This window comes from Peromyscus maniculatus, chromosome 6 (assembly GCF_049852395.1).
Source record: "Peromyscus maniculatus bairdii isolate BWxNUB_F1_BW_parent chromosome 6, HU_Pman_BW_mat_3.1, whole genome shotgun sequence".
Taxonomy (NCBI): Eukaryota; Metazoa; Chordata; class Mammalia; order Rodentia; family Cricetidae; genus Peromyscus; species Peromyscus maniculatus.
Genome location: NC_134857.1, coordinates 75571160 through 75597653, shown reverse-complemented (window position 1 = coordinate 75597653; position 26494 = coordinate 75571160). Strand labels below are relative to the sequence as shown.

The following is a 26494-nucleotide window of genomic DNA, read 5'->3' as shown; positions in this document are numbered from 1 at the left end:
TTAAGACATACTCGTGTCATTTGCAATGTGTTCACAGAAGTCCTCCTCATTCTCTTCAGTGGTAATATGGTATTACTGGGTAACTTCCTTTGACTGAGATGGAGTCCCTAATGGGATGTTAGCTGGAGCCCAAGTAAGCACTCCTGTGCCCTGTCAATACATACCACAATTAATGAAGTTATAAACCATGTACAGAGAGACCAGGGGCATAACTATTCATCTTTATTATACAGAAATATGATGGCAATTATACACTAAATGAGTGTTTGGCAGTGAACATTACACAGATTTGAAGTGATGACATCCTCATTTTATGGACATATAAAAATAAACATTGAGAGTTGCAAGAAAGAACTCAACTTCTATCCCCCCAACCAAGCTGAAGCTTTCCACAGGAAAACCTGGTTTCAATTCATGCCGAATTGTTCTAATGGGAAGACAAGCTAAGCTGCTAGATATCACATGGGCTGACTTTTGTACTTCTAGAGAACCAGACTAAGGCTCTACTTGCTTCTCAAATTACAACTTATATCTCAACTAATCTAAGAGACATATGAAATGAAAACAGTAACAATGAATTAGACGAGTTTCATGGATCTAGGTAGGTTCAGGGGAGCAGATGAAGTTAGAGCAATTTACTTCTGATTAGGGGGATTTGGTATGAGTTCAAGTCATCTGTGTTGGCTGTGTGGCAGTCTGTTTCTCCCCGGCAGTCAACAGGGTGCTTGAAATCAGCACAACCAAGTGCTGGCCTCTTCAGAGCTCCTAAACCTAGGCTTTGTATCAGCTGCCACTGACACTCAACTACCCATCTAAATAGCATCTCCTCTAACAAAGTCTCTCTTCACCCTCACTACTGAAGCAGAAACATTTAAAATCTGCCAGAATGAAGACTGTGTTGAAAGAAGACACAATTTGGAGGGTATCTGTAGATTAAATATAGACAGAATTACTGTCAAAGCCCTTAAGTATAGGGAGAATTTATCAATTTATATAGGAAATAAAAACAGGGATTATGAAGACATGGAGTTTGGTTACATTGTCTGAACTCAGTGCTGTTACTTAGGAATTGAAACTTACAATTCCTTTAATCAGAGTAGAGATACTTAAAGTAGTCTGGAGCAAACAAGACAGACACATGCTAAAGGATGAAAGAAAAGTCTTTAATTTTTGAGTGAGAGATGGTGTCATACAGCCCTGGCTAGCCCTGAACTTACTAATCTAGCTGAGGTTGACTTTCAGCTCCAGATCCTTCTGCTACTATCTCCCAACTGCTGAATGTCAGGTGTGTTCCTCTACACCTGGCTTCAAAGATGTGAATTCTCCTGTTGCCTCCCTTCCCTACAAGTTCTAATGCTGGCTGCATGAAGGAGGTGACTGAGGCACATTGCTTTTTAAATTCAGACTTTGTCTTAATGATTGTGGAAGCAGGATAGTGCTAAAAAGGAGCATGGGATACATTTCTGCTTCTAGAACTATGGGTGTCAGGTCATCAAACTTGGAGTGTTTTCATTAGATAAAGATGAGAAAATCACGGGCAGGAGGTACAATCTCAGGGGCCAAAAATTAGTCTTATTTCTATTGCTCCTCATTCAAAGAGACAGTGATGTCAGTAAGCATCATTGTTTAGCAGAGTCAAAGAGACAAAGGCTGAGAAAACCTGAATAAGGGAGAAAAAAAAATGGATATACAGTTTGCTCTTCATCTTCACATTTTGTTGCTGGAAAACTCTAAACCCCACATAGATACTCCTATTGATCCAAAAGCACATTGGTTAAAACTAAACCCAGAAATGGGAGATATTTATTGGATGTGCGTGGCCTCACCGCTTTCATTTGGTTATGAAATGGAAGTACGAGGAGAAATAGTCTGCTTAGAATGGTCATGGCCCATGAAGAGGCCCTGAGGTTGTCCTCCCCAAGTCACGAGTCTGATTCAAAAAAGAGGAAAAAATGATGACAATATCTCATTACACAAAACTCAGTGATGGGGTCTCTGACAGTCACCAGCCACCAGAGGAAACGAGAAACCCGCCTGCTGGCTTTAGGATTTGTTGAAGGCTGCCAGCACAGCCCAGATCATCTCTGTGGCACTGTGCTTTGTCCCTTCTACTTCGGGGTCCAGTTCTACTAGGTCCTTGGTTCGATTCATTGCCACATCATACTTGTCATCTGTCAGACAGGAGAAGACGTTCTCCAGCACGTCGGAGGAGTGGGCCAGCACGAGCAGGGCCAGCGTTCGCCTGTCCATGCGCTGAGGGTCGTTTACCCACCGCTCTAGCACACTGTCTTGGAGCTTTTTCACAAGCCGCTGTTTCTCTGTAGTATTGGTCACTGGATGGGTGGTCATGTCAAACAGCAGGAAGTTCTGCTTCTCTGTGGTTAGAATGCCCTTCTCTACTAGGTTCTTGGCAATTCGCTCTCGGACATTTCTCAGCTGGTACTGTAATTTGAAGGGATTCCATGTCTCACCTTTGGAAAACAGACAGAGGAAAACAAAAAGAAAAGGCCAGTTTGTTATTTGAACCTTGTCTAAAAATGTAAAAGCACAATCTCCATTCATGGGGGAACAATGCCAACTTCTTTTTAACCATCCTTCATGCTTTATGTGTTGGTTTGACTCCAAATGTATTTTATATTAAACGACCTTCAAAAATTGTCCTCACACATACATGAATGCACATGCACACACACACACACATACATGTGTACATACATGCACACACAGATAACAATACCTGCACACACACGTGCATGCAAGAGCACACATATCATCATGGGCTTCCATGTTAGTATTCATGGAGTAATTTTTTACACTCATTTATTATTCAGTGTGCATGAAAGCATGTGTGCTATGGTACCTGTGTGGGGGTCAGAACTGGTTCTCTCCTTCCACACTGTGGCTTCTAGGGATCAAACCTAGGTTGTGAAACTTGGCAGCAAGTACCTTTACTTGATAAAACCATCTTGGCAGTCTTCCGGACTTTTTATTTTTGTCATTATAACTTTTTTGTTGTTATTTGTACTTATGTATGTATGCAGGTATCCACAGAGGCCAAAGGAGGTGTTGAATCCCCTGGAGCTGGAGTTATAGGTTGTTGTGAGCCACCTACATGGGTTCTGGGAACTGCATGCAGGTCCTCTGGAAAGAGCGGAAGCACTCTTAACCACTGAGCCATCTCTCTGGCCCCTTATTTCAGTTCATATATGACTTCTCTGTGACGTTGTTAATCGTTCTTAGATTTGTGTGTATGTGTACATGGACGTCAGAGAACAGCCTCAGGTGTCATCCAGCCCTTCCTTACCCCTTTCCCTTTCTTTCAGACAGGGTCTCTCGGGTGGAAGGCCTACCCAGGAATGGTGAGCTGGCAATGTTGGGGCTCAAACTACCCCATTCTATCTTCTTTGAAGAGTACAGGTCCTAGATTAGAAAATGAAAGACAAGAGGATGAGAGGCCCCCATTCCACTACTAATAGAGGAAGAGGGTGTCACACTAGGAGAAACATACTCAAAGCCTAGAGGAGGAAGGATTCCACAGCTGTACCCAAGAAGTCCATTTGATCAAGTGTAGAGAATCCTAAATCTAAAGGTGCTGCTGAAAACCACAGACATCTTCTTGGTGCAGAATAATTGCCAGGATGCTGAGAGCAAATATCAACTGGCAAAGCCTCCTGGAATTTAACAGTAACCAGAGGAAAAAAGCAGGAGAACCCTGCTGGAATCATGGTCAGCCCTGGTGGGTTCAAGGGTGTGTGCCTATACTAGATGCACACACTCAGGAGCAATTGGAACAGGATTTGGGGCTCGATTAGAGGATGTCACTGACATCAGGAGTTTAAGCATAATCTCTGACAGAACACATAACAGTAAGCTGTAGTGTGCCCCCTCACCACCAAATATCCTTCCAGAGATAACATCTCAGCATATACAGGGTGGCTTTGATTTCCTTATGTAGTTCAGGCTGGCCTCAGACTAGTGATCCTCCTGCCTCAGCTTCTCAAGTGCTAGGATTACAAGTGTGCATTCCCATGCCCAGATAATAAGTTGCTGTAACTCTAAGATGCTAGGCTTAAAATATAATCATGCATCTCTGGTAGACTCTTCCAGGTTCTTCTGGAATGCTGATTTTCTACATTGCAGAAGCTCTATTTGACCTGGTGAAGCTGAGAAGACTGAGCTTTGCGTCCTCTGCTTAAAGGACAGATGCTGTATTCCTGATATGGTAGGCTGGCAACATTGGGACCCTAATTGTCCCATTCTAACTTTGAGGAGACATTCTGTACTGGAAGGGGCAAGCTGTGTTCATAATCAAGACACTAGTCTTCCTCAGAAGAAAACAGAAAAGGAATTTTCAAGCTACTAGCCCTTATTCTTGTATGGGGCAAAAAAGGTAAACACACACACACACACACACACACACACACACACACACACACACACACACACACACACAAATAAGGGGTGACGGTTGAGATAGCACAGTAGTCCAGGCACTTGCTGCCAAGCTTGACTATCTGAGTATGGACTCTGACCTGAATGGTGGAAGAAAACTGACTCCTAAAAGTTGTCCTTTGACCTCCAGATGTGTGTTGTGGCGCCTGCTTGTGCACACCCCACATACCAACTATATAAATAGAAATTTAGTAACAATAAAAAGGAATTGCCAAGGAGGCACATTGCTGGCATGTCTGTGAGGGCATACCCAAGAGGTGTAGCTGAAAGGAGAGACCCATCCTAGACACTGGATATGTACTTAGACTGAGTAAAAGGAGACAAAGGAAAGCCTTTTGAGCACCAGCATTCACATCTCTGCTTCCTGCCTCCCACTCCCAATGTTTACATCAGAATAAGTTCTCCTCTCTTAAACTACTTCTTTTTTTTTTTTTTTTTTTTTTTTTGGTTTTTCGAGACAGGGTTTCTCTGTGTAGCTTTGCGCCTTTCCTGGAGCTCACTTGGTAGCCCAGGCTGGCCTCGAACTCACAGAGATCCGCCTGGCTCTGCCTCCCGAGTGCTGGGATTAAAGGCGTGCGCCACCAACGCCCGGCCTTAAACTACTTCTTGGTCACAGCAGTAAGAAAAGTAATACAGGGTTCTTTGGCAAAACCTTTGACTAACAAGTGGCTTATTCTAACCCTTAAGACTTAAAGGTAAGATTAAATGAGATGGGGGGGGGGGAGGGAGGGGAGGAGAGAGGGGGAAGGAGGGAAGGAGGAGAGAGAAAGAGAGAGAGAGAACGCATTGGAGAGATGCTTTAGCAATTAGGAATGAATACTGCTCTTGCAGAGGATCCCAGCACCCATGTCAAATGACAGCTACGGGGAGCAGGGGGGATTACACTCTCTTTTGGCCTTTGTAGGCATCAGCACTCACACGAACATTTCCATATACAGACACAGACTCATAACATAAAATAAAATAAAAATTAGAGAAAAAAATCTCAACAGTGATATCAGAAGCAATATAACCGTACAGAAATTCTGAAGTTTGAGAGAAAAATAAGCAAAATAAAAAATTTACTTAAGAGGTCAACAACAAAGTTGAGCTAGCAAAAGAACCAGCAGTCTTGGAGACAACAGAGATTATGCAGTTTGAGCTGGGCATTGTGAAGAGTGCCTGTAAAGTTCCTGGGCAGGAGAATCAGGAGTTCACCGTTATGTTCTGCTAAAGAGTAAGTCTGAGGCCACCCCAGGCTATGTGAAATCCTGTTTAACAATACAAAATGAGATTGTGCAGTCTGAGGAGAGCCTCAGAGAAATGTGAGGTGCCCTCAGGACACCTGTGTAAAAAGTACAGAGAAAGAAATGATGGAAAGAAAGGGAGAGGAAATAAAAATGGCGGGATAATAAATCCCATATTCCACGGAAAACACTTGCCTACACATTTTGACCTCAATGAACCCCACCTAGGATACATGTAGAGAGAATGGTATCTAAGCCAGGTACTAGGAGGTAGTCTTGGAAGGCGGGCTGAGAAAATGACTTGTCACATCAGAGCTGCAGTGAGCTCAACAGGTGACTCAGAGTCAGAAGAAATGGGTCCAGAAAAGGAAAACGGTTACTTCAAAGCACTGACTAACAAAACTGTCAGCCAAAAGCCTTCTTTTGTTTCTTTCCACAGGTCTCTCTACGTAGACCTGACTGTCCCGAAACTCATCTCCATCTCCCAAGTACTAGGATTAAAGTGTGCCCACACACCAGGAATTACTCTTATTTTTACTGTTGACTCTGATACAAGGTTTCAGAAGGTTGTTCACAAATGGGGCCAGTGAGATAGCTCAATGGGCAAAGGCTCTTGCCAACCAAGCCTGACTACCTCAGTTTAATCCCCGGACCCAGAGGGTAAAACCAGACAACCAACTCCTCAGAGTTGTCCCCTAACCTCCCCATGTGCACTATTTTGGTGGGGGTTGGGAGAGGGGCCGTATACATGCATAAAAAACAAAGCAAGAAAAGAAATTTTTTTCCCTAGACAGGGTTTCTCTGTGTAATAGCCCTAGCTGTCCTGGAACTCATTCTGTAGCCCAGGCTGGCCTCGAACTCACAGAGATCCACCTGTCTCTGCCTCCTGAGTGCTGGGATTAAAGGCGTGCACCACCACACCCAGCTGAAAAAAAAATTTAAATTGTTCACAAATGTTTACAGTAGCTTTGGTCTCAATAGCTAAAAAGTAGTGTACCCCCCACCCAAAAAAAAAGTAGTGTAACTCAAATATACAAATATCCATCAGCTAAATGACCAAACAAATGTGGCATATAAATTCATAAAATATTAGCTGTAAAAACAGATAATTCTGGGATATTCAAGATGGAAAGATTTTACTATGTCAATGCCCTGGTTGTCATCTCAATAAATATTATTATTATTTTGATAGGGTTTTACTATGAATACCAGGCTGATCTTGAAACTCTCTGCCTTAGCTTCCAACATGGTGAGGTTACAAGCTTTTGCTACTACAGCTGATTTAACTTTTTTTAAATAAAAAAATTTATCTCGTGTGTGTGTGTGTGTGTGTGTGTTTGTTTGCTTGTGTGTGCACTCTCATGAGCATGTGCACTCCCAAAGGGGCCAGAGAGGACATCAAATTCTCTGGAGCTACAGTTACAGTGGTTGTAAGCCACCAGACATGGGTTCAGGAACTGAACTTGCATCCTCTTTGAGAGTAGTGTTCATTCTAACCATTGAACCATCTCTCCAGACTCCGATTTTTACTTTAGTTTTTATGTACATGCTTTTTTGGGGAGGGTACTGGGAATTGAACCCATTTTTTGGTGTTTTTTAAACAATGTTTTCAAATGTAACCCAGATTGGCCTTGAACTATCAGTAATTCTACAAGTACTAGGGTTACAAGTATATACCACCATTCCTGGCTAATAATGCTTTTTTAAAAAGCTTAATAAGCTTTACTAGTGTTTATTTTCAAAAAGGGCTGGTGAAATAGTTTGGCAGGTAAAAACACTTAGCATAAAGCCTAACAATTGGAGTTAATGCTGGAACCACATAAAGGTGGAAGGAGAGCCACCTCTCAACAGTTGTCCTCTGCCCTCTGCATGTGCACTCCCACAGTCAGTACACACATACACAATCATAAAAATATATAAACACAAAGTTTCTTGGGAAGGTCTAGGAATAAAACTCAGTCAGTCCAGTGCTTCCCTAGCACCCTTAAAGTCCTGGGTTTGATCCTTAGCACCGCAGGAAGTAGAGTGATGGTTTATGCCTATAATCCTACACTTAGGAGGCGAAGGCAATAGGATTAGAACTTCAAGGTCATCCTTGGCTACATAGCAAGTTTGGGGCCAATCTGGTACATATGAGATACTGTCTCAAAAAAAAACGTTCCTTGGATGGATAAGTTCTGGGTCATCCTTGGCTGCACAGCAAGTTCAAGGAAAGCCTGGGCTATCTGAGATCCTGTTAGAAAGCAAAAAACCTTTCAGAGTAGGATTGCAGATGCTAAGCTGCCATGCTTGTGAAAGCTTTAGGTGCTGGTTGGCCACTCTCCCTACCTAGCATGCTGCTCTTGTCTATTTCCCTCTAACCTTACGTGTAGGCTAAGATAACCAAGGGTGGGGCCGGGGCGAGATTTTCAGTCAGCTCACCAGTGAGTAGCTCTATCCATGTCTGGACAGTTTCTGTTGGCTCAGTCGCTTTGATATGTTTCAGAGTTTCATCCAGCAAAACATCACCTGTCGGGCTGTCTGACTTTAGCAGGACCTTAAAGAAAGAAACAGAGGACACGGCTTTACTCAGATGAAAATCCTTCTGTGTACAATATACACACTGCTGGTTAGGAAGTGTCAGGAAGCAGAACATACTGCCCATGTCATGGAAGAGTTTATTTAATATGTAGTATGACTTCATAGTAGGAAGACAAAATTACATTTGAACTGGGACCTAGTAGCAAATGCTATAAATAAAATAGACAAAAGATTCCATAGTATCTTTCTGAGTTTGGAAAACTACTAATAAAGGCAGGAAGATAGGAAAAGTAAGTTAATTTGGGGGATTTTGTCAAGCCTGGCCTTTGACTGCTTTGGGAGAGCCAAGTTGAAATGTCTAGTCAACAGTTAATATGTTCCTGGAAGCTAAAGCTAAAGAAATGTCTACAAATTTGGAAGTGAATTTCCGGGAGGTAACAGATACAGCTGAAAAGGTGAATGGCATTTCCAAAAGGCTATAAAAATTACCTAACAGGATACTTTGCTATCAGGGAATGGAGAAGTAAAGGAAACAGGGTACAGTCAGAGGAAAAAAAAATCTGAAAAAGGACAAGAATGTCAAGTAGGGAGTGGCAGAAAGTGCCCAATGCACTGGGTGTAGTGACACACGCCTTTGATCATAGCACTCAGGAGGCAGAACAGGCGATCTGTGAGAGTTCAGGGCCAGCCTGGGCTACAGAGTGAGTCCCAGGACAGCTACATAGTGAGAGCCTGTCTAAACTAAAGTGCCAAATAATGTATGCACTTTAAAAGAAAAAGATTAAGACTGAAAAAAAGATGGTCCTATTTAAGAATGTAATTTCAGCAGAGTACTTGGAATGACAGGAAAAGAAATAACTAAGAAATATGTGTTGGGGATGGAGAGATGGCTCCAGTGGTTAAGAGCACTGACTGCTCTTCCAGAGGACCGGGGTTCAATTCCCAGAACCCATATGGCAGCTCATGACTGTAACTCCAGTTCCAGGGACCTTATACCTTTATACAATGCACATGAAAGAAATTTAAATAAGTTATTAAAAAAAAAAGAATTATGTGTCTAAAAGACAACTCATCTGTTGCAGGGGATTTTCTTTTTTCTTTCTTTTTTTGAGACAGGGTTTATCTGTGTAGCCCTGGCTGCCCCGGAACTCACCCTGTAGACCAGGCTGACCTCGAACTCACAGAGATCCACCTGCCTCTGCCTCCTGCCTCTGCCTCCTGAATACTGGGATTAAAGGAATGCGCCACCTCAGCCTGGTACAGGGAATTTTCAGTAAATGTATCAGATCTGAATGATTATCAGAGAATATCCTTGGGATAACTAAGACAGGCCTGACTCATAATTTCCTCAATGTAGGTAATATTTTATTTCATACTTAGAGAGGGGAAAGATAATCAACAGCACCCTAAAATGTGACTTTTCTGTGTTAAAAAAAGACAAAACTATGCTTCTATGACTCTTTAAGGATATCTATTTTTTTTTCCCTATAACTAAACCAAGTAGACAATGGGACAGTGGAATCAGTGTTTATCTTGTCTAAGTATTCAAATTTTCATTTTCTTTTATGTATATGAGTGTTTTGCCTGTATGTATGTACTCTGTACACTACAGGTGTGCAATGCCTGTGGAGGCCAGAAGAGACTAAGAGCCCTGGAATTGGAGTTAGAGACAGTTGTTAGCCACCATGTGGGTATTGGGAACCAAACCTGGGTCCTATGTAAGAACAACAAATGCTTTTTAACTGCTGAACCATCTCTTCAGCTCTCAAATATTCTTATTCTTCTGAAATGTACTGTTGTTATTTGACTCTCCACAATTCAGAGGATATTGTACCTTTCTGTCTAGGAGTCGCTTCTTACGCATGGTGGGAGGTTCCAGATAGATTCGACCCCGCATGGCCAGCTCTATCAGGATGCCTCCTCGAAGCCCAGAGGATATACAATCGTTCCAGAAAGATGTGTAGCCCTAGGAGAGGAAAAAGAAAATAAAGAATATTCTGAAAGTAATACTGACTTCCACCAATGCCTTAAGAATAAGGTGTGATATTTTTGTGATTCCCTTCACATCACACTTCGTGAACTCAAAGCAAGATACAGAGTAAGATGAGGGCATATTGTGCTATTGTTTGAGCAGTGCTTGGGACCGAACATTGGACCTTACACATACTAACAAGTGCTCTATACTGGACCACTACAATATTTCATTAGTCACTGAAATCTAATTTTTATTACATTTATTTGTTATTAGTGCCATGGTGAGCCTATAGAGATCAGAGGACAATTTGGGAGTTGGTTCTCTCCTTCTACCATGTGGGCTCTGGGGATTGAACTCAGGTCGTTAGGTTTGGCAGCAAGTGCCTTTCTCTGTTGAACCATTTAACCAGCTCTAATTGCCTTAACACCCAAAATACTATTTTCTGTTGGACTTTTGAGTTATTTAATGACTTTCTGATAACACAAAAAGGCTACTGAATCTACTTTTAAAAGGCAACTACTATTTTAAATATTTTACATTGGATTGGATTTTTGTATATTGTATACAAATTATATATATTGATGCAAATTTGAGATTGATTTTGTTAGATCTAATCTTTTTCAAGGTATTTTACCTATACAGTTCATTTAACAATGTAATGCAAATTGCTAGTCCTTGAAAGTTATTATTACCAATTAGGATATAAAGAAATAAAAGTAGTTAGTCATTACAATCAAACTTGTAGTTATGTTAGGTATGTTTTCAAGATCAAACAGATATATCTTAGATATATAGGTCATCTTCATATATTTCAGAGATCTATAGAATATAGCATTTAAGATGTTTTAATAACAGATTTTTTTCTTTTTCTTATGACTATGAGACATGACTGCTCCTAGAAGCACCAATCTATTTCAGAAAAGATGATGGGCATTGAAGAATCTTCATAGAGTTTACTTTTTTTGTGGCAAAAGTTAGCCACTGGGCAATAAAGTGCCCTTGCCTTGACTGCTGACAGTATGCTGTCCAAAATGGACAAGCAGGACACAAAAGGACTGCCAATCCTTGCCAAGACAAGGTAGGAAGGCTCTTTAGAAAGTCCTGCTTCTATCAGATATGCTAGGCCTGTAGGCCAAAGATGGATGCCCCAACGTTGAAGAGGAAACTTGGGTAACTATCCAGGCAGCCTAATGTCCCTGTCATTAGGTAATATTTCACCCTTCTGGGGTCTTTGATGGAGGTAAAAACAAGATAGTTGTAGTTTTCTTTTTCTTTTTTTTCTTTTTTCTTTTTTTTTTTTTTTTTTGAGCAAAGACTTTTTAACGAATATTTTACAAATACACCAGAGAATCATGCAATACTGCCTGCATTGGATGCAATCCTGGGCCACAAGTCTGCACATTCCTTTGCGACTGGACCTGTGATAGCAGAACCTTTCATCTCGCCTTTATTGTTTACTATGACCCCTGCATTGTCTTCAAAATAAAGAAACACCCCATCTTTTCTTCGATACGACTTTCGTTGTCGAATTACCACCACTGGATGGACCTTTTTTCTTAGTTCTGGTTTGCCATCCCCATGTCGCCCACACCAGCAGCAGGAAGTCTGTTCAGTCGTCCCTTGGTTCCCTTCACAGAGATGATATACAAATTTTTGGCTCCTGTATTGTCAGCACAGTTGATCACAGCTCCTCCCGGAAGACCCAGGGAAATCCAGAATTTTGCTCTGGAGGACCCACCACGTCCTTGCTTCGACATTTTGGACGCCCGGAAAGAGTCAGAAAGGCTATAGTTTTCTTTAGTTATGATAAAAGATAAATTAGGTACAAAACTTTGGACTCACAAAGATAAGATAGATAATATTTTCTCCAATTTTGCAAAATACAAATAGACTGGATATTATAACTGTAATTCTTACTTGATAACTTTTTGTTGTATATAATCTTACTATGTTAAAGTTAAAACCTTCCTTTTTAATTAAACAAAATGGGGGAAATGCTATGGAAGAATCCTCTTGTATATTGTAAAGATTTATTGAATTGGTTTAATAAAACACTGATTAGCCAGTAGCCAGGCAGGAAGTATACAGGTGGGGTGACCAAACTAAGGATGGGAAGGAGAAGGGTGGAGTGAGGGGTCGCCAGCCAAAGGCAGAGGGAGCAAGAGATGAACTTCCCATGCTAATAAAGGTACCACTATGTGGCAAAGAATAAATAGAAATATGGGTTATTTTAAAGCTATGAGTTAGCTAGTAACAAGCCTGAGCTATAGGCCAAACATTTATTATTCATATTCGGCCTCTGAGTAGGTTATTTGGGACTGGGCATATGATTACAACTTCCTATGACTTGATATAAGTGGACAACTGGCATGTCAGATTTTGATTTCAATTGAATTCTGGTTTGAAACAAATATTTTTCTTAACATTTATTTATCTATTTAAGGGGGGAGGTAGGGACATGCAGAGGTCTGAGGACAACTTTCAGGAGCTGAAAGTTGACTCTCTACAAAAGCTGACTCTCCTTTCACGGTGTAGGTCCTGAGGATCACATGGCTTGGTACAAAGTTGCCTTTCCACACTGAGTCATCTTCATGGCAGGAGCTTTGGTTTGGAAAGGTTTGCAGGATGCTCTGAATTGCAGAGCAGTGGCACAGGAAAGGTAGAAATGAAAGCATAAGCTATGTCTATTGTTTTGTTGTTCTTCTTCTTCCTAGGTGTAATGAGTCTTTCTCTGTCCTGCCAGCCAATTCCCAAATAATGACATGGAGACTTACTATGAAGGCTTGACCTATAACTTAGGCTTGTTCTTAACTAGCTCTTAAACCCATTTATATTAATCTACTTCTATCACGTGACATTACCTCTCTTCTATCTTGTACCTCTTGTTTCCTCTCCATGTCTCCTGGTGTCCTGTGCCCCTAGATTCTTCTCCTCTTCCATTCTTTCCCTGGAAATCTTGCCTATGCCTCCTGCCTAGCTATTGGTTCTTCAGCTTTTTATCACACCAATCACAGCAAATACATATTCACACAGTATACAAATATCCCATATTTAGGTATGTATTATTTGCAAACTTTCCCTGTCCCTTTGTGTGTGTGTGTGTGTGTGTGTGTGTGTGTGTGTGTGTGTGTGTGTGTTCTGTGACTGAGCTCAGGGCTGTGTACATGCTAAGCTACATCTCCATCTGAACAAACTATTGTGATGCAGGCACTGGACAAACCCACTGATTAGTTAAGGGCCCTGGGTATGTTACTTAACCTTTCTGAAGCCCAATGTCTTTATTGATAAAATGGGGACACTAATATCTTTTTTTTTTTTTTTTGGTTTTTCGAGATAGGGTTTCTCTGCATAGCTTTGCGCCTTTCCTGGAGCTCACTTGGTAGCCCAAGCTGGCCTCGAACTCACAGAGATCCACCTGGCTCTGCCTCCCGAGTGCTGGGATTAAAGGCATGTGCCACCACCGACTGGCACTAATATCTATTTTTATAATTTGTTGTGAGGACTCAATAAAATGAACTATATGAGGAAGGGCTGAGTATAAGGCATGGACTACAAAAAAATACATGTTAGTTCATACACAAAGATGTAGGACAGCCACTACCAAAATGAGCCAAGAATCTAGCTGGAAACTTAAATAAAAGCTGAACTGAAAGAGTGGAAGAAATAGGTTTCAACAGCTGATAAAAGTTTAGTTTGTAACACTAATACACACAAAATAAAAAGAAGTCTCAAAAATGTCCGGCGTTGGTGGCGCACACTTTTAATCCCAGCACTGTGGAGGCAGAGACAGGTCAATCTCTGTGAGTTTGAGGCCAGCCTGATCTGCAGCGCTAGTTCCAAGACAGCTAGTGCTGTTACACAGAGAAACCCTATCTCGAAAAAACCAAAAATACCGCCCCCCAAAACAAAACAAAAAAACCCAACCAAACAACAAAAGATTTATGTGAAAAGCTGGGCAATGGTAGTGCATTCCTTTAATCTTAGCACTCAGGAGGCACAGGCAGGCAGATCTCTGAGTCTGAGGACAGCCTGGTCTATAGAGCCAGTTGCAGGACAGTCAAGGCTACACAGAGAAACCCTGTCTCAAAACAAAAAACCCTATACAACCAAAAAATGGGGCTAGGGAGATGGCTCAGCCTTTAAGAACACTGACTGCCCTCCCAGAGAACCCAGGTTCAATTCCCAGCACCCACATAGCAGCTTACAATTGTCTGAAACTCTAGTTCCAAGGGATCTGACCCCCTCACAACAGATATATATGCAGACAAAACACCAATGCGCATAAAATAAAAAAAATTATAAACAAGGAACCCCCCCAAACAAACAAATATCTATTTATGTGTCTTAGTGTTTTGCTTGTTTGTATGCATGTGTACTATGTGCATGCCTGGTGGCTACAGAAGTCAGAAGAGGGCATCAGACCTCCTGGAACTGGAGTCATGGATGATTTGGGAGGTGGGTACTGCGAACTGAACCTGAGTTCTCTGCAAGAGCAACAAGTGCTCTTAACAACTGAACCATCTCTCTAGCATCTACTTAGTTATATTTTATGAGACAGGGTCTAATGCAGCCTAGGCTGGCCTCAAACTATATAGCTTAAACGTTTCTTCCTATGGGGAGGTATGACAGCACACACCTTTAATCTTATCTACACAGAGAAATCCTGTCTCAAAAATTTTTTTTTCTTCCCGCTTCCACATCCAGAGGCATGTGCCACCATACTAGCTTTATGCAGTTTATGCAGTCCTGCGGATCTAGCCAGGGCTTCATTTTTATCAACAGAGATATAGAAAGAGACCAGCTGCTCTCAGGTCTCCCTCTTCTGGATCACTATATTTTAACTATCACCAATTATTTTAAGTGTTTTTGTTTATATTTATTTATTTATGTATGTGAGTGGTTTTCCTACATGTATGTCTGGGTACCATGTGCATGTCTGCTGTCCACAGAGGCCTGAAGAGGGTGTTGGATCTCCTGGAACTGGATGGTTGTGAGCTACCATATAAGTGCTGGGAATTGGAACTCAGGTCCTCTGGAAGAGCAGTCAGTGCTCTTAAATGCTATTTATCTCTCTAACCGCATATTTTTGTTATATATTTTTAACAATTTTATTTATATTTATCAATTGACTTTTTTGCCCTGAAAGGGTCATGCTATAAAGACCAGGCTAGCCTTGAACTCATGACAATTCTCCTGCCTCACAAGTGCTGGGATTACAGGCATTCAGCATGATATAGGTGTATGTAGTGCTAGGAATCAAACCTAGAGCTTCATGTATGCAAGCCCTCTAGCACTTAAGCTACCTACCCAGGCCCACTTGCGAACTCCACTTTGTATTGAGTGCTCTGGATGTTTTTCTTTCTTCTTTGTCTTTTTTTTTTTTTTTTCAAGATAGGGTTTCTCTGTGTAGTTTTGGTGCCTGTCCTAGAACTCGATCCATAGAACAGGCTGGCCTCAAACTCACAGAGATCTGCCTGCTTCTGCCTCCCAAGTGCTGGGATTAAAGGTATGTACCATGGCTGGGCAGTGGTGATGTACACCTTAAATTTCAGCACTCGGAAGGCAGAAGCAGGCGGATCTCTGTGAGTTCAAGGCCAGCCTGGGCTACAGGGTGAGTTCCAGGACAAGCTCCAAAAGCTACATAGAGAAACCCTGTCTAAAAAAAAAAAAAAAAAAAAAAAAAAAAAAAAACCAACAAAAAAGGCATGCACCACCACTACCCAGCATTCTTTTCTTTCTTTCTTATTTATTTATTTTTTAATAAGACTGGGTTTCAGGTAGCCTATGTTGCTATGTTGTCCTGGAATTCAATATGTGAGGATAACTTTGAACTTCTGATTCTCTTGGTGTCTGTATTGCTGGGGATGGAACCAAAGAGGTTCATGCATGCTCATGAGCACTCTAGACACTGACCTGTATCATACCAAGCCCTTCTTGTTAAGTGCTCTAAATGCCTTTGTACACATGGAACCAATGTTGTTCCTTCTCCAACTTCTCTTTGCACTTAAGGACTGAGTGCAGGGATCACATCTGTGTAACATTTTCTAAAGTTGTTTTTCTCTCCACTCCATCATCTGGGTTATGCTCCTTACCTGAATGTGCCTACACACACATTCTTTTCTAAGCCTCTGTTATATTATATCACGGTTAGCGTCTTTGTCTTTACTATACCTTAAGAATAGAATATCTTTGCTGGGCATGGTAATGTATGCCTTTAATCCATTTAAGTGGATCTCTGTGAGTACAAAGCCAGTCCTTGACTCAAAAAAAAAAAAAAAAAAAGAGAATGCCATCCTTTATGGTTGACATATATTATTATCTGCTCAATAAATTATTTTTTTTTTCTGTAGTGGTGGGGATAAAACCTAAGGCACAAACTTTCAATCATAAACTTATCAATTCAAGAAATGTTTTTTAGGGTTAGGCATGGTGGCACATGTACTTGGAAGGTGGAAAGATCAGGAATTGAAGGCTACCTGGGCTACATGAGATGCTGTCTCAAAAATATAAAGTAGGAAAAAGCAAGTAAGCAAATATGTTAGCTTGCAAAAACCTCAGCTAAGGTCATAAACATTCATGAGACATCTCTGTATTTCCTGAGGGCCTGAGATCTCTGACCCAAGGCAGGGGTTACTTTTCTCTCCTGCCCAAGCCGTGGCCACTCCAGGGACACACTAGATTCCTCTTTAAGGAAAGTATAGAGTATTTTTTTAGCTTAATATTTGATTTTTATACAGTTTAGCTGCTCAATTAGACTGTTAAACTATAATTGACTTCAGAACAGACAGTTGACTCAGGCACAACATCTATATCCTCAACAGGTGTGCAAACATCATAGCTAGAATTAACTGGAGAGAATTTTTCCTTTTCCATTTCTTCCTTGTCACATGCAGCGTCTGTTTCAAGGACAATTCAGATTGTCAACAGAATCAGAAGAGAAGCACTGTAAATAAGGACAAAATGGCAACCAGGATGTAGATTTTTTATTTTTGCTTTGAGACAGGGTCTCATATAGTCCAGGTTAGCCTTGAACTCACTGTAGTTGAGGATAACTCTGAATGGAACCTATTACTACTTCTACCTCTGGAATGTTAGATTATAGGTGTGCACCACTATTTACTGGTGATTGGACTCAGGGCTTTGTGAACATTCAGCAAGGACTTTTACCAACTGAGCTATCCTCCAGGCTCGTAGGAACTCTTTAAATATTACTCTGTCCCATCACAGCATCTCAAAACATGTGAAACTCTCCAAATGAGTCATTAAACTCATTAATATGCAATAGAAAAAAGTGTAAAAACATACTTAGTTTAAAAATTAAAAGCACTTGTGGAACTATAACATCAATTTAGAAAAGATAACAACTGAGGAAAAAAAAAAGCAGTAGGCATATGTCCCATCTATGAAGACCACAGATGACAATACAAACCATCATATCATTTTCTAGGGTAAAATCTTTTTTTTTTTTTTTTTTTTTTTTGGTTTTTTGAGACAGGGTTTCTCTGTGTAGCTTTGCGCCTTTCCTGGAACTCACTTGGTAGCCCAGGCTGGCCTTGAACTCACAGAGATCCGCCTGCCTCTGCCTCCCAAGTGCTGGGATTAAAGGCGTGCACCACCACCACCCGGCTCTAGGGTAAAATCTTAAACAAGAGTACATTTGTGTCATAATTAGATGTAGAGTAGCCAGGGAGAAAGGACTATATCGTTCCTTACCTTTCCAAGGTTATTTTCTCTTCATGTACATAGTTTGGTGAAATCTCAAACTACCCATACTATGCATACACAACTAAGATTCTATGCTAAAGGGCCAATGCTTTGGATTGCCCGAGCGGGAAGAACTACCACACACAAAGGTCACCGCTGAATCACTAAAATACATTACCAAAAACTACATATATGAGGAAGAAAAAAGAAAACATTTTGGGGCTTGTGAGAAAGAGATAGATGGAATTGTATACTACCCCAGTACCAGTTGGGGACTGTCCAAGGACACTTGCAGGCTGACAGCTTGAAAACCACAACAACACCACCAAAAAACTCCTGTTTTGGGTGAAGGGTTGAGAGAGGGTCTTACTTTGTAGCCCAGGCTAGCCTTGAATTTATCATGTAGACCAGGATGCAATGGACAGCTATCCTGCTACTTCTACCTCCTGAGTGTTGTAATTACAGGCATGTAACACAATACCTGGTCAGAATGAGATCTTTGGATAGTAATTTTGTTTTGTATTGATTATAAAAATAGGTAATTTTTAAAAAGAAAGAAGCCCACATGAAAACACTAATTTAAAAAGTAAAAGCCTAAACCAGGCATGGTGGCCCACAACTTTAATCCCAGCACTTTGGAGGTAGAGACAAATAGATCTCTAAGTTAGAGGCCAGCCTGCTCTACATGGTGTGTTCCAGGCCAACCAACCAGACAGCCAGGGAAGGCTACACAGGAAAACTCTGTCTTGAAAAACCAAGAAAAAACAAAAAACCTCCTTCAGGTGACTATTATAACTAGTTTAGTGGGTAATTTTTCTAATTTAACACATATTTATTTGTATACCAAAAAAAAAAAAAAAGGAGGGCTAGGCATGTAGCTTAGTTGGTAGGGTTCTTGTCTAGCATGGAAGAAGTCTGGGTTTAAACCCTAGCTCTGCATAAAAAACAAAAACAAAACAAAACCGGGTCTAGTGGTTCTTGCCTGAAATTCTAGCACTGGGGTAGAAGCAGGATGACTGGAAAGTCAAGGTCATCTACATTGTGACTTTAGACCAGCCTGGTGTAAATGAAAACCCGTCTTAAAAAAAAAAAAAAAAAAAAGATGAAAAGAAAGGTAATATTCTTTTGTCGGTGTATTTCTAAATAAACCCCTAAGAGAAACATTTTAAAGATTATACATAATTATGATAATTTTGATACTGTAAAAAGCCTAAGCAAAAGGAGTTCATTACATACAAAGAGTCAACACTTTATACGGAATTTCCAATTAGTCAAGCATTCAAAGTGCCCGTCCTTAGTCAAACATCCTGGAAGACACACCTTAAAACAACCATGAATGTTAAATATCTTAGAGTTGGCAGCTGAGAGTGGCAAATGGAAATGAGGAAGCAAAGAAAAAAAAAATTAAAGCATCATTAAAAACCAGGCATCCAGCTGAGGATGGTGCCGCTGCTCATCTATAACCCCAGCACTGGAGAAGTGGAGGCAGAATGGTCAGGAGTTCAAGGTCATCCATGACTACAGAAATCAAGACCAACCTACGCTACAAGAGACTCTGTCTCAAAAAAACTACCCCAAACACCAGAGGCCATCCTGAGTTACATGGTGATTTCCAAGACAGTGAGACTATTTAAAAAACCCAAAACCAATTGGGCCTGGAGAGAGAGATGGCTCAGTAGTTAAGAGGACCTGGTTCGATTTCCAGCACCCACATGGCAGTTCACAAGTCTGTAACTCCAGTCTCCAGGGATCCAACACCCTCTTCTGGCCTCCATAGGCACTGCACACACTTGGTACACAGATATAATATGCAGGCAAAACACCCATATACATAAATTAAAAATAAAGAAGAATATTTTTAACCCCCACCCCAAATCTTAGAAAATGCTTATGATAAAGTTGAATAAAAAATGCTGGGAATGTAATGTAATTCAATCCTCTCTACTTTAAACCAGGATTCCCTTATGTTTTTGTTTTTGTTTTAAATCCTGATACAGGGTTTGGCTATGTAACTCCTGTTTGGTCTGAACTTACTATGTAAAACAGGCTGGCCTTTAACATTCAGACAGCTGGGACTACAGGTCTGTGATACTGAACTCTGCTGTGAGCTCCCCAATAAAGATGCTGGGAACAGAACTCAAGTCATGTGGAAAAGCAGTATGTGCTCTAAACTGTTGAACCATCTCTCCATCTCTGATGATTAGTTTTAATTGTCAATTTGACATAATCTAGAATCACCTGTGAAGAATTGAGTGGTACTATTACTTAGGAAGGAAATTCTGAACTCTTTTGAGAAAGGGAGCTAAACACTAGAATGCATGTACTAATTAATTTTTCTCTGCTCTTGAATGGATATGATGTGACAAGTTGCTTCAAGTTCCTACCCCTGACAGAATGGAATGTAACCTGGAATTATGAACCAAAATAAACCTTGTCTCCTTTAAGTTGCTTTGGTCAGGGTATTTTATCACAGCTATAGGAAAGGAAACAAAGCAGTCATTTTAACAGCAATAATTCCAGAGCAGAACCACAGTCTATTCTGAAGAGACAACATTACAATTCTTCACATAAACAATTTATTATTGTGAGTGTGCATGATGTATGTGTAGGCACTCATACCATGTGCATGTATGGAGGCAAAAGGTCAACTTTGTGGAGTCCTATCTCGCTCAGAAGTTCAGAGCACTGGCTGTTTTTATGGAGGAATTGGGTTTGACTCCAAGCACCCATTTGGCAGCTAATCATCTGTAACTCCAGTTCCAGGGGACCCAGTGCCTTCTTCTGGCCTCTGCAGGTACTGCACACATATGGTAATACACATACATGCAGACAAACACTCATACTCATAAAAATAAATCTTTAAATACTTATGTGTTTGTATGGTATTTGTTTTCAAGCTCCTTTGTTAACCTTAGAGTAAATTTAAATGTAAACTCCAACAATAAACTCCCAGATAATCATTTTGCTTCGACCCTCATAGAGAATATTCCCTACCTTGCAGGGTGAAGCAAGTAAAGCATTTAAAAAACTTTAAAGCAAGCTAATCAAACTATGAAGGAGACAAAAGGCTCACAGTAAATTTACAGGCTTAGTGGTTATAGCCAAAGGCCCAATTTTAAATGGTAGGTAGATTTATCTTAATTTTGGTATCATATATTTTAGAACAGTGTGCATTTTAGAACTGGGAGGAACCAGGAAGGAAGTAGCTTAAGCTTTATTCTCCTACTCAAGATAGAACTTTGATCTCTGGCTCATTTCTTTGGGCTTTAAAACTGGATATAATAATGAGCAAGACAAAGTTCTTCTTTTTTAATAGCCCATGTAAAGTGCACACACAAAGGCAAATGGCCCTTCTAATATACTTGCACTATTCACAATGAGCAGTAACTACTAACAAGACTCAGTGTTCATTCTACACAATCAGGAAACTAAAAGGAAAATGCAGATAGTGACCTAAATTAGACTTTCAATCCCCCCACCTCCCCAGACAGGGTTTCTCTGTGTAACAGCCTTAGCTGTCCTGGAACTCGATCTGTAGACCAGGCCAGGCTCGAACTCACAGAGATTCACCTGCCTCTGCCTCCCAAGTACTGGGATTAAAGGCATGCACCACTACTGCCCAGCAGACTTCCAATTTTTTAAAAATTTTCATTAAAAAATTTTTTTTGAAACAGGTTCTCATGTAGCTTATGCTGACCTCAGACTCCCTCTGGAGAACAAGATAACCCTAAATTTCTGATCTTCCTTACTCCACTTCTTGAGTGTTCTGGGGTTTCGGTACTTAGGGTCAAACCAAGGGCTTCCTGTATAGTAAGTAGTCACTTTATTAAGTGAGTCGCATTCCTGGCTCAAGTGTTGGTTAAGTGAGATAGGGACTTACTATGTAGCACTGCCTTAGCCTCCAATGTGCTGCAATTATAGGCATGAGCACCACACCTGACTCTGGATACGTAAGCTTAAAAAATTGTCACCAAAAGGGGTGGCGAGATGGTTCAGCAGGTAAAGGTGCTTGCCATGAAGGCTGACAAATTAGATTTCATCCCTGGGACCCACACAGTGGAAGGAGACAACTTCACACACTCTAAATAAATGTAAAAACAAATATCATTGGAGAATAAGAGAACCAACTTTCATAAATTGTTCTCTGACCTCTGTACACTGTGGCATGCTTACATACTCACACATACACACACAACTCACACAAACAAATAATTGTAAAAAAATTTTAAAAATTATTATCAAGTTAAAACTAATAGGCTCGCTTCTCTTATAGGTGTTTTTGTTTTTTGGTTTTTTTTTTGTTTTTTCCTTTTTTTCCCCCCCAAGACAGGGTTTCTCTGAGTAGCCTTGGCAGTCTTGGAACTTGATCTGTAGACCAGGCTGGCCTCACAGAGACTGCCTGCCTCTGCCTCCTGAGTGCTGGGACTCTAATAGATAACAAAACTCTTGGCCAGACAGTGGTGGCACATGCCTTTAACCCCAACACTCAGAAAACTATCTCAAGACCAATCTACTACAAAGTAAGTGTTCTCTCTAGGAAGAAACAGGAGGATTGCTGTGGGTTTGAGGGTCTGGTCTAGCTAGTGAGTTCTAGTACAGTTAAGAATACATAGCAAAGCCAGGCGGCGGTGGCGCATGCCTTTAATCCCAGCACTTGGGAGGCAGAGCAGGTAGATCTCTGTGAGTTCGAGGCCAGCTTGGGCTACAGAGTGAGTTCCAGGAAAGGTGCAAAGCTACACAGAGAAACCCTGTCTCAAAAAAAAAATAAAAATAAAAATAAATTATGTACTCTGAGAGACCTTTTGGGAGGTAGAGAGATGGCTCGATGGCTCACAGGTTAAGAACACTGGCTGCTCGGGCTGGAGAGGTGGCTCAGAGGTTAAGAGCACTGACTGCTCTTCCAGAGGTCCTGAGTTCAATTCCCAGCAACCACATGGCGGCTCACAACCATCCATAATGAGATCTGGTGCCCTCTTCTGGCCTGCAGCCATATATGCTGCATAATAAATAAACAAACAAACAAACAAATAAATCTTTTAAAAAAAAAAAGAACACTGGCTGCTCTTCCAAAGATCCTGACTTCAAATCCCAGCAAGCACATGGTGGTTCACAATCATCTACAATGAGATCTGGTGCCGTCTCTGGCCTGCAGGCATACATGCAGGCAGAACACTGTATACATAATAATAATAATAAATTTAAAAAAAAAAAAGAATACATAGCAAAACTTGTCTCTAACAAAAAACAATGAAAAAAATTGTTGGACTGGGGAATGTCACTCATTTGATAAGGTACTTGTCTAGTTTGTATGAAGCCCTGAGTTCAATTCCCAGAATTACATAAAGCAGGCACAGTGACACATGCCTTCATCCCAGAACTCTGGAGGTGAAGACTGGAGGATCATCAAGGCCACCTTCTATATGGTGAGTCTTTGGACAGTCTGGGTTATATGACTCAAATAAAAATAATAAAAAAATAAAGTTTCACCAAGTAATCTACGCTGTCCCCAAACTTGCTATGTAGCCCAGGCTGATACTGAATCCTTGATTACACCGCCTTAAGATTCCTCAATGCCAGAACTGCACCATGACACTTGGCCTAAATTTTCTATGAGTAAGGAAAAATTTAGAAATAAAGAAATGAAATTATTATTCTGTTTTGCTTTTGAGACAGAGTATTGACATGTCACCTAGGTGGTCTTGGCCTCATTATGTAGGACAGGGTAGCCTTGGACTCTCTAACAACTCTTAGCCTTTCACATATTGGGATAATAGGCATTACTTTTTTTAAAATGGGGGTTGCTGTTGAAAAATGATTGTTTAAAATAATCTTCATTGAGGCTGGTAAAATGACTCAGTAGTTACAACAGGACTGCTTTCTGCTCTTCCAGACAACCTGAGCTCAGTTCCCAGCACATACATTAGGCAGCCCACAAATGTCTATAGCTCTAGCTCCAGGGGAATCTGGCCCCTCTTCTGGTCTCTGCAGGCATTGACACACAAATGGAATATATTCACATAAATGTATACACAAATGAAAAACAAAAACAAAAACAAGCCCTTAATCAATTGTTATTTTTAAAGATCCACAGAAGAAAATGAAAAAACAAGAAAACAAAATAAAACCTATTGTTCTTCCTCCTCTAATCCCCTTTTTTTGGGGGGGGGACAGGGACTCTCTACATAGCCCTGGCTAACCTGGAACTCAATATGTACACTAGGCTGGCCTAGAATTCTCAGAGATCTGCTTCCCTCTGTCTCTTGAGTGCTGGGGTTAAAGGTGTGTGTCACCGCCAGACCCAGATCCCCTTTGGTTTTATGAGACAGGGTTTCAAACTGTCAAGTACCTCAGTTCAACTCAGTATGCGAGTGAGATAACTTTGAACTCCTGGTCCTTCTGCCTCCACCTCCCCAGTGCTGGAATTATAGATCTGTATCATCAATCCTAAGCTGAAAAATATTATTTTTACTACAAGAAACTCAGTCATCATTTGTTTCCATAAAACAGATAGTTACACATATTTTCTGTTGTTTTTATTTGCTTATTTAATTTTGAGATAGGGTCTTGCTATATAGCCCTGATTAGCCTATAACTCATTAGGTTGGCTTTGAACTCATGGTCTTGCCCTTATCTCCTGAATACTGAGCTCACAAGCCTATGCCACCATACCTGCTGTTGTTCTTGTCTTTTAAGATTCCTCAACCGGCAGTGGTGGCTCATACCTTTAAACCCAGCACTCAGGAAGCAGAGTCAGGTGGATCTCTGAGTTCCAGGCCAGCTTGGTCTACAGAGCGAGATCCAGGACAGCCAAGGTTACAAAAGAGAAACTTTGTCTCAAAAATACAAAACAAAACAAAACAATGAAAGATTTCTCTTCCAGGCTCAAGAAGACTTGACTGAATGGGCCTCTTTTTCTTGCTTTAATAAGAGATCATTACTCCACCATTAACCATTAAACTGAGCTGGGAAACTATAAGTGCTAACACTGTGTTATCCATCTCTGTCCTCCATAATTTTTCAATTAAATTATACTTCAAATAATTGTATTTTTGGATTTTTACCTTGTAGATATTCTCTTTCCCATGTTCCTCCAAAATCAGCGTGGCTAAAGTTTATTTCCTAAAACATTCTAAGATTTGTGTCTTTGAGCTAAACTTAGCAAACCTAATGTCATTACCTCTTTATCTTTTAGTCCCAGGAGCAATACTTCTTCCATAAGAGTTAGGCGGATATCCTTAGAGTCTCCAGGGTCTTCACTATCTGGACTCCTTTCTTGATTAGTGTCTTCTTCACTTTCTACTTTCTTTTCAGCACTCTTACTGACTTCAGTTCGACGGGTACGGTGAGTTAATGTGGTCATTCTCACCTGTTTATGGAGAGATGTGAAAAACACCTGTGTTTTAGCAAATGAACAAATATAAGTCCACAGAAGACCTACACACACACACAGGAAAAATATATAAGTGCAAATACAGAAAGAGGTAGTAAATAGGAACACTGGATAACATGCTCTCTTTTTCAAAGCATAACAGCTTAAATTCCAGAAAGCAATAAAAAGTGATCAACAGTAATTTAAAAGTCCATTAGAAATGACCATCTTTTCAGTATGCTTATTTCACCTACAACCCAGGAGTGAATTCTAACACTATTACTCCTCTTTCCTAAAATGGGTCCCCAAGTTAAATAAAATGGAATAGCAAAACTTCATGAACATGTGGCCTTGAGTACACATAATTTATAATTTTTGTAAACAGTTAATGGCACATTATGGGATATACAAAAATATACATAACAAAAACCCACATTTCAATACTTTAAAATTATTGTGTGTGCATATTTGTGGGTGCTTGTGCCACATGCACATGTGGAGGTCAGAGGACAATTTTTTGGAGCCCTCTCTCCTACCTTTACTTGGGTGTTGGGGATTGAACTCAGGTTGCTCGGCTTGTGCAGTAATTTCCTTTGCCCACTAAGCCATCTCTCCATGCCCGTGTTTTAATATTTCCTTTCTTTTTTTAAAGATTTATTTTGAGTACATGAGTTTTTTGCCTGCGTGTATGTCTGTATTACTGCATGCATGCTTGGTGCCTGAGGAAGTGGTAGGCCTCCATGTGGATTCTGGGAATCAAACCCGGGTCCTTTGTAAGAACAAGTGCTCTTAACCACTGAGCCAACTTATTTTCTTTTTTCTATCACAACAACTCATTTCATGCATTCATATTGGAAATCACTAGAGTATAAATAACACTTATGTGAATATCAAGTATAATAACTTAACATCCTTGTTCTATCTGGCTATCTTGTGAATACACAAATAGCTACAAAAAAAAAAAAAATCCAGCAAGACTGTGAAGAGCTTATCAAATTCTCAAAAGAAAATGAGGATGGAATGTGGCTCAGTGTCACAGCATGTGTTAGCATATATAAGGTCCTAAGTGCCATTCCCAGCAATGGTGGAAAAACTCAGAGTAGACACCCCTGTTTTCAGCATTGCACTCTAAATCACCTGCGATAAAGCTTAAAGTTAGCACATCTTATACAATGTCAGTTTTTATCCTTAAAAACAGTATTTAAAAGATGCTATGGCTGCTCCTTGTTCCACCTTATAACAATTTAA

At 40.5% G+C, this 26494-nt stretch overlaps 1 protein-coding gene and 1 pseudogene across 2 annotated transcripts; both read right to left on the bottom strand.

Moving 5' to 3' along the window:
• Positions 1-200: 200 nt before the first annotated feature.
• Golph3l (golgi phosphoprotein 3 like) lies at positions 201-25237 on the bottom strand. 2 transcript variants are annotated; one of them, XM_076574573.1, is made up of 5 exons: positions 25055-25189; positions 24547-24661; positions 10033-10164; positions 8100-8214; positions 201-2471 (listed from the first exon to the last, which is right to left on the bottom strand). In XM_076574573.1, exons 2-5 carry the CDS (start codon positions 24595-24597, stop codon positions 2044-2046), a joined length of 726 nt encoding a protein of 241 aa, XP_076430688.1. In that variant the 5' UTR covers positions 24598-24661; positions 25055-25189; the 3' UTR covers positions 201-2043. The 2 variants fall into 2 exon arrangements, with proteins under 2 accessions (XP_076430688.1, XP_006982609.2); XM_006982547.3 differs by lacking the exon at positions 24547-24661 and having other exon boundaries at positions 25055-25237.
• Positions 11452-11946, bottom strand: LOC102923326 (large ribosomal subunit protein uL14 pseudogene; annotated as a pseudogene).
• Positions 25238-26494: the final 1257 nt, after the last annotated feature.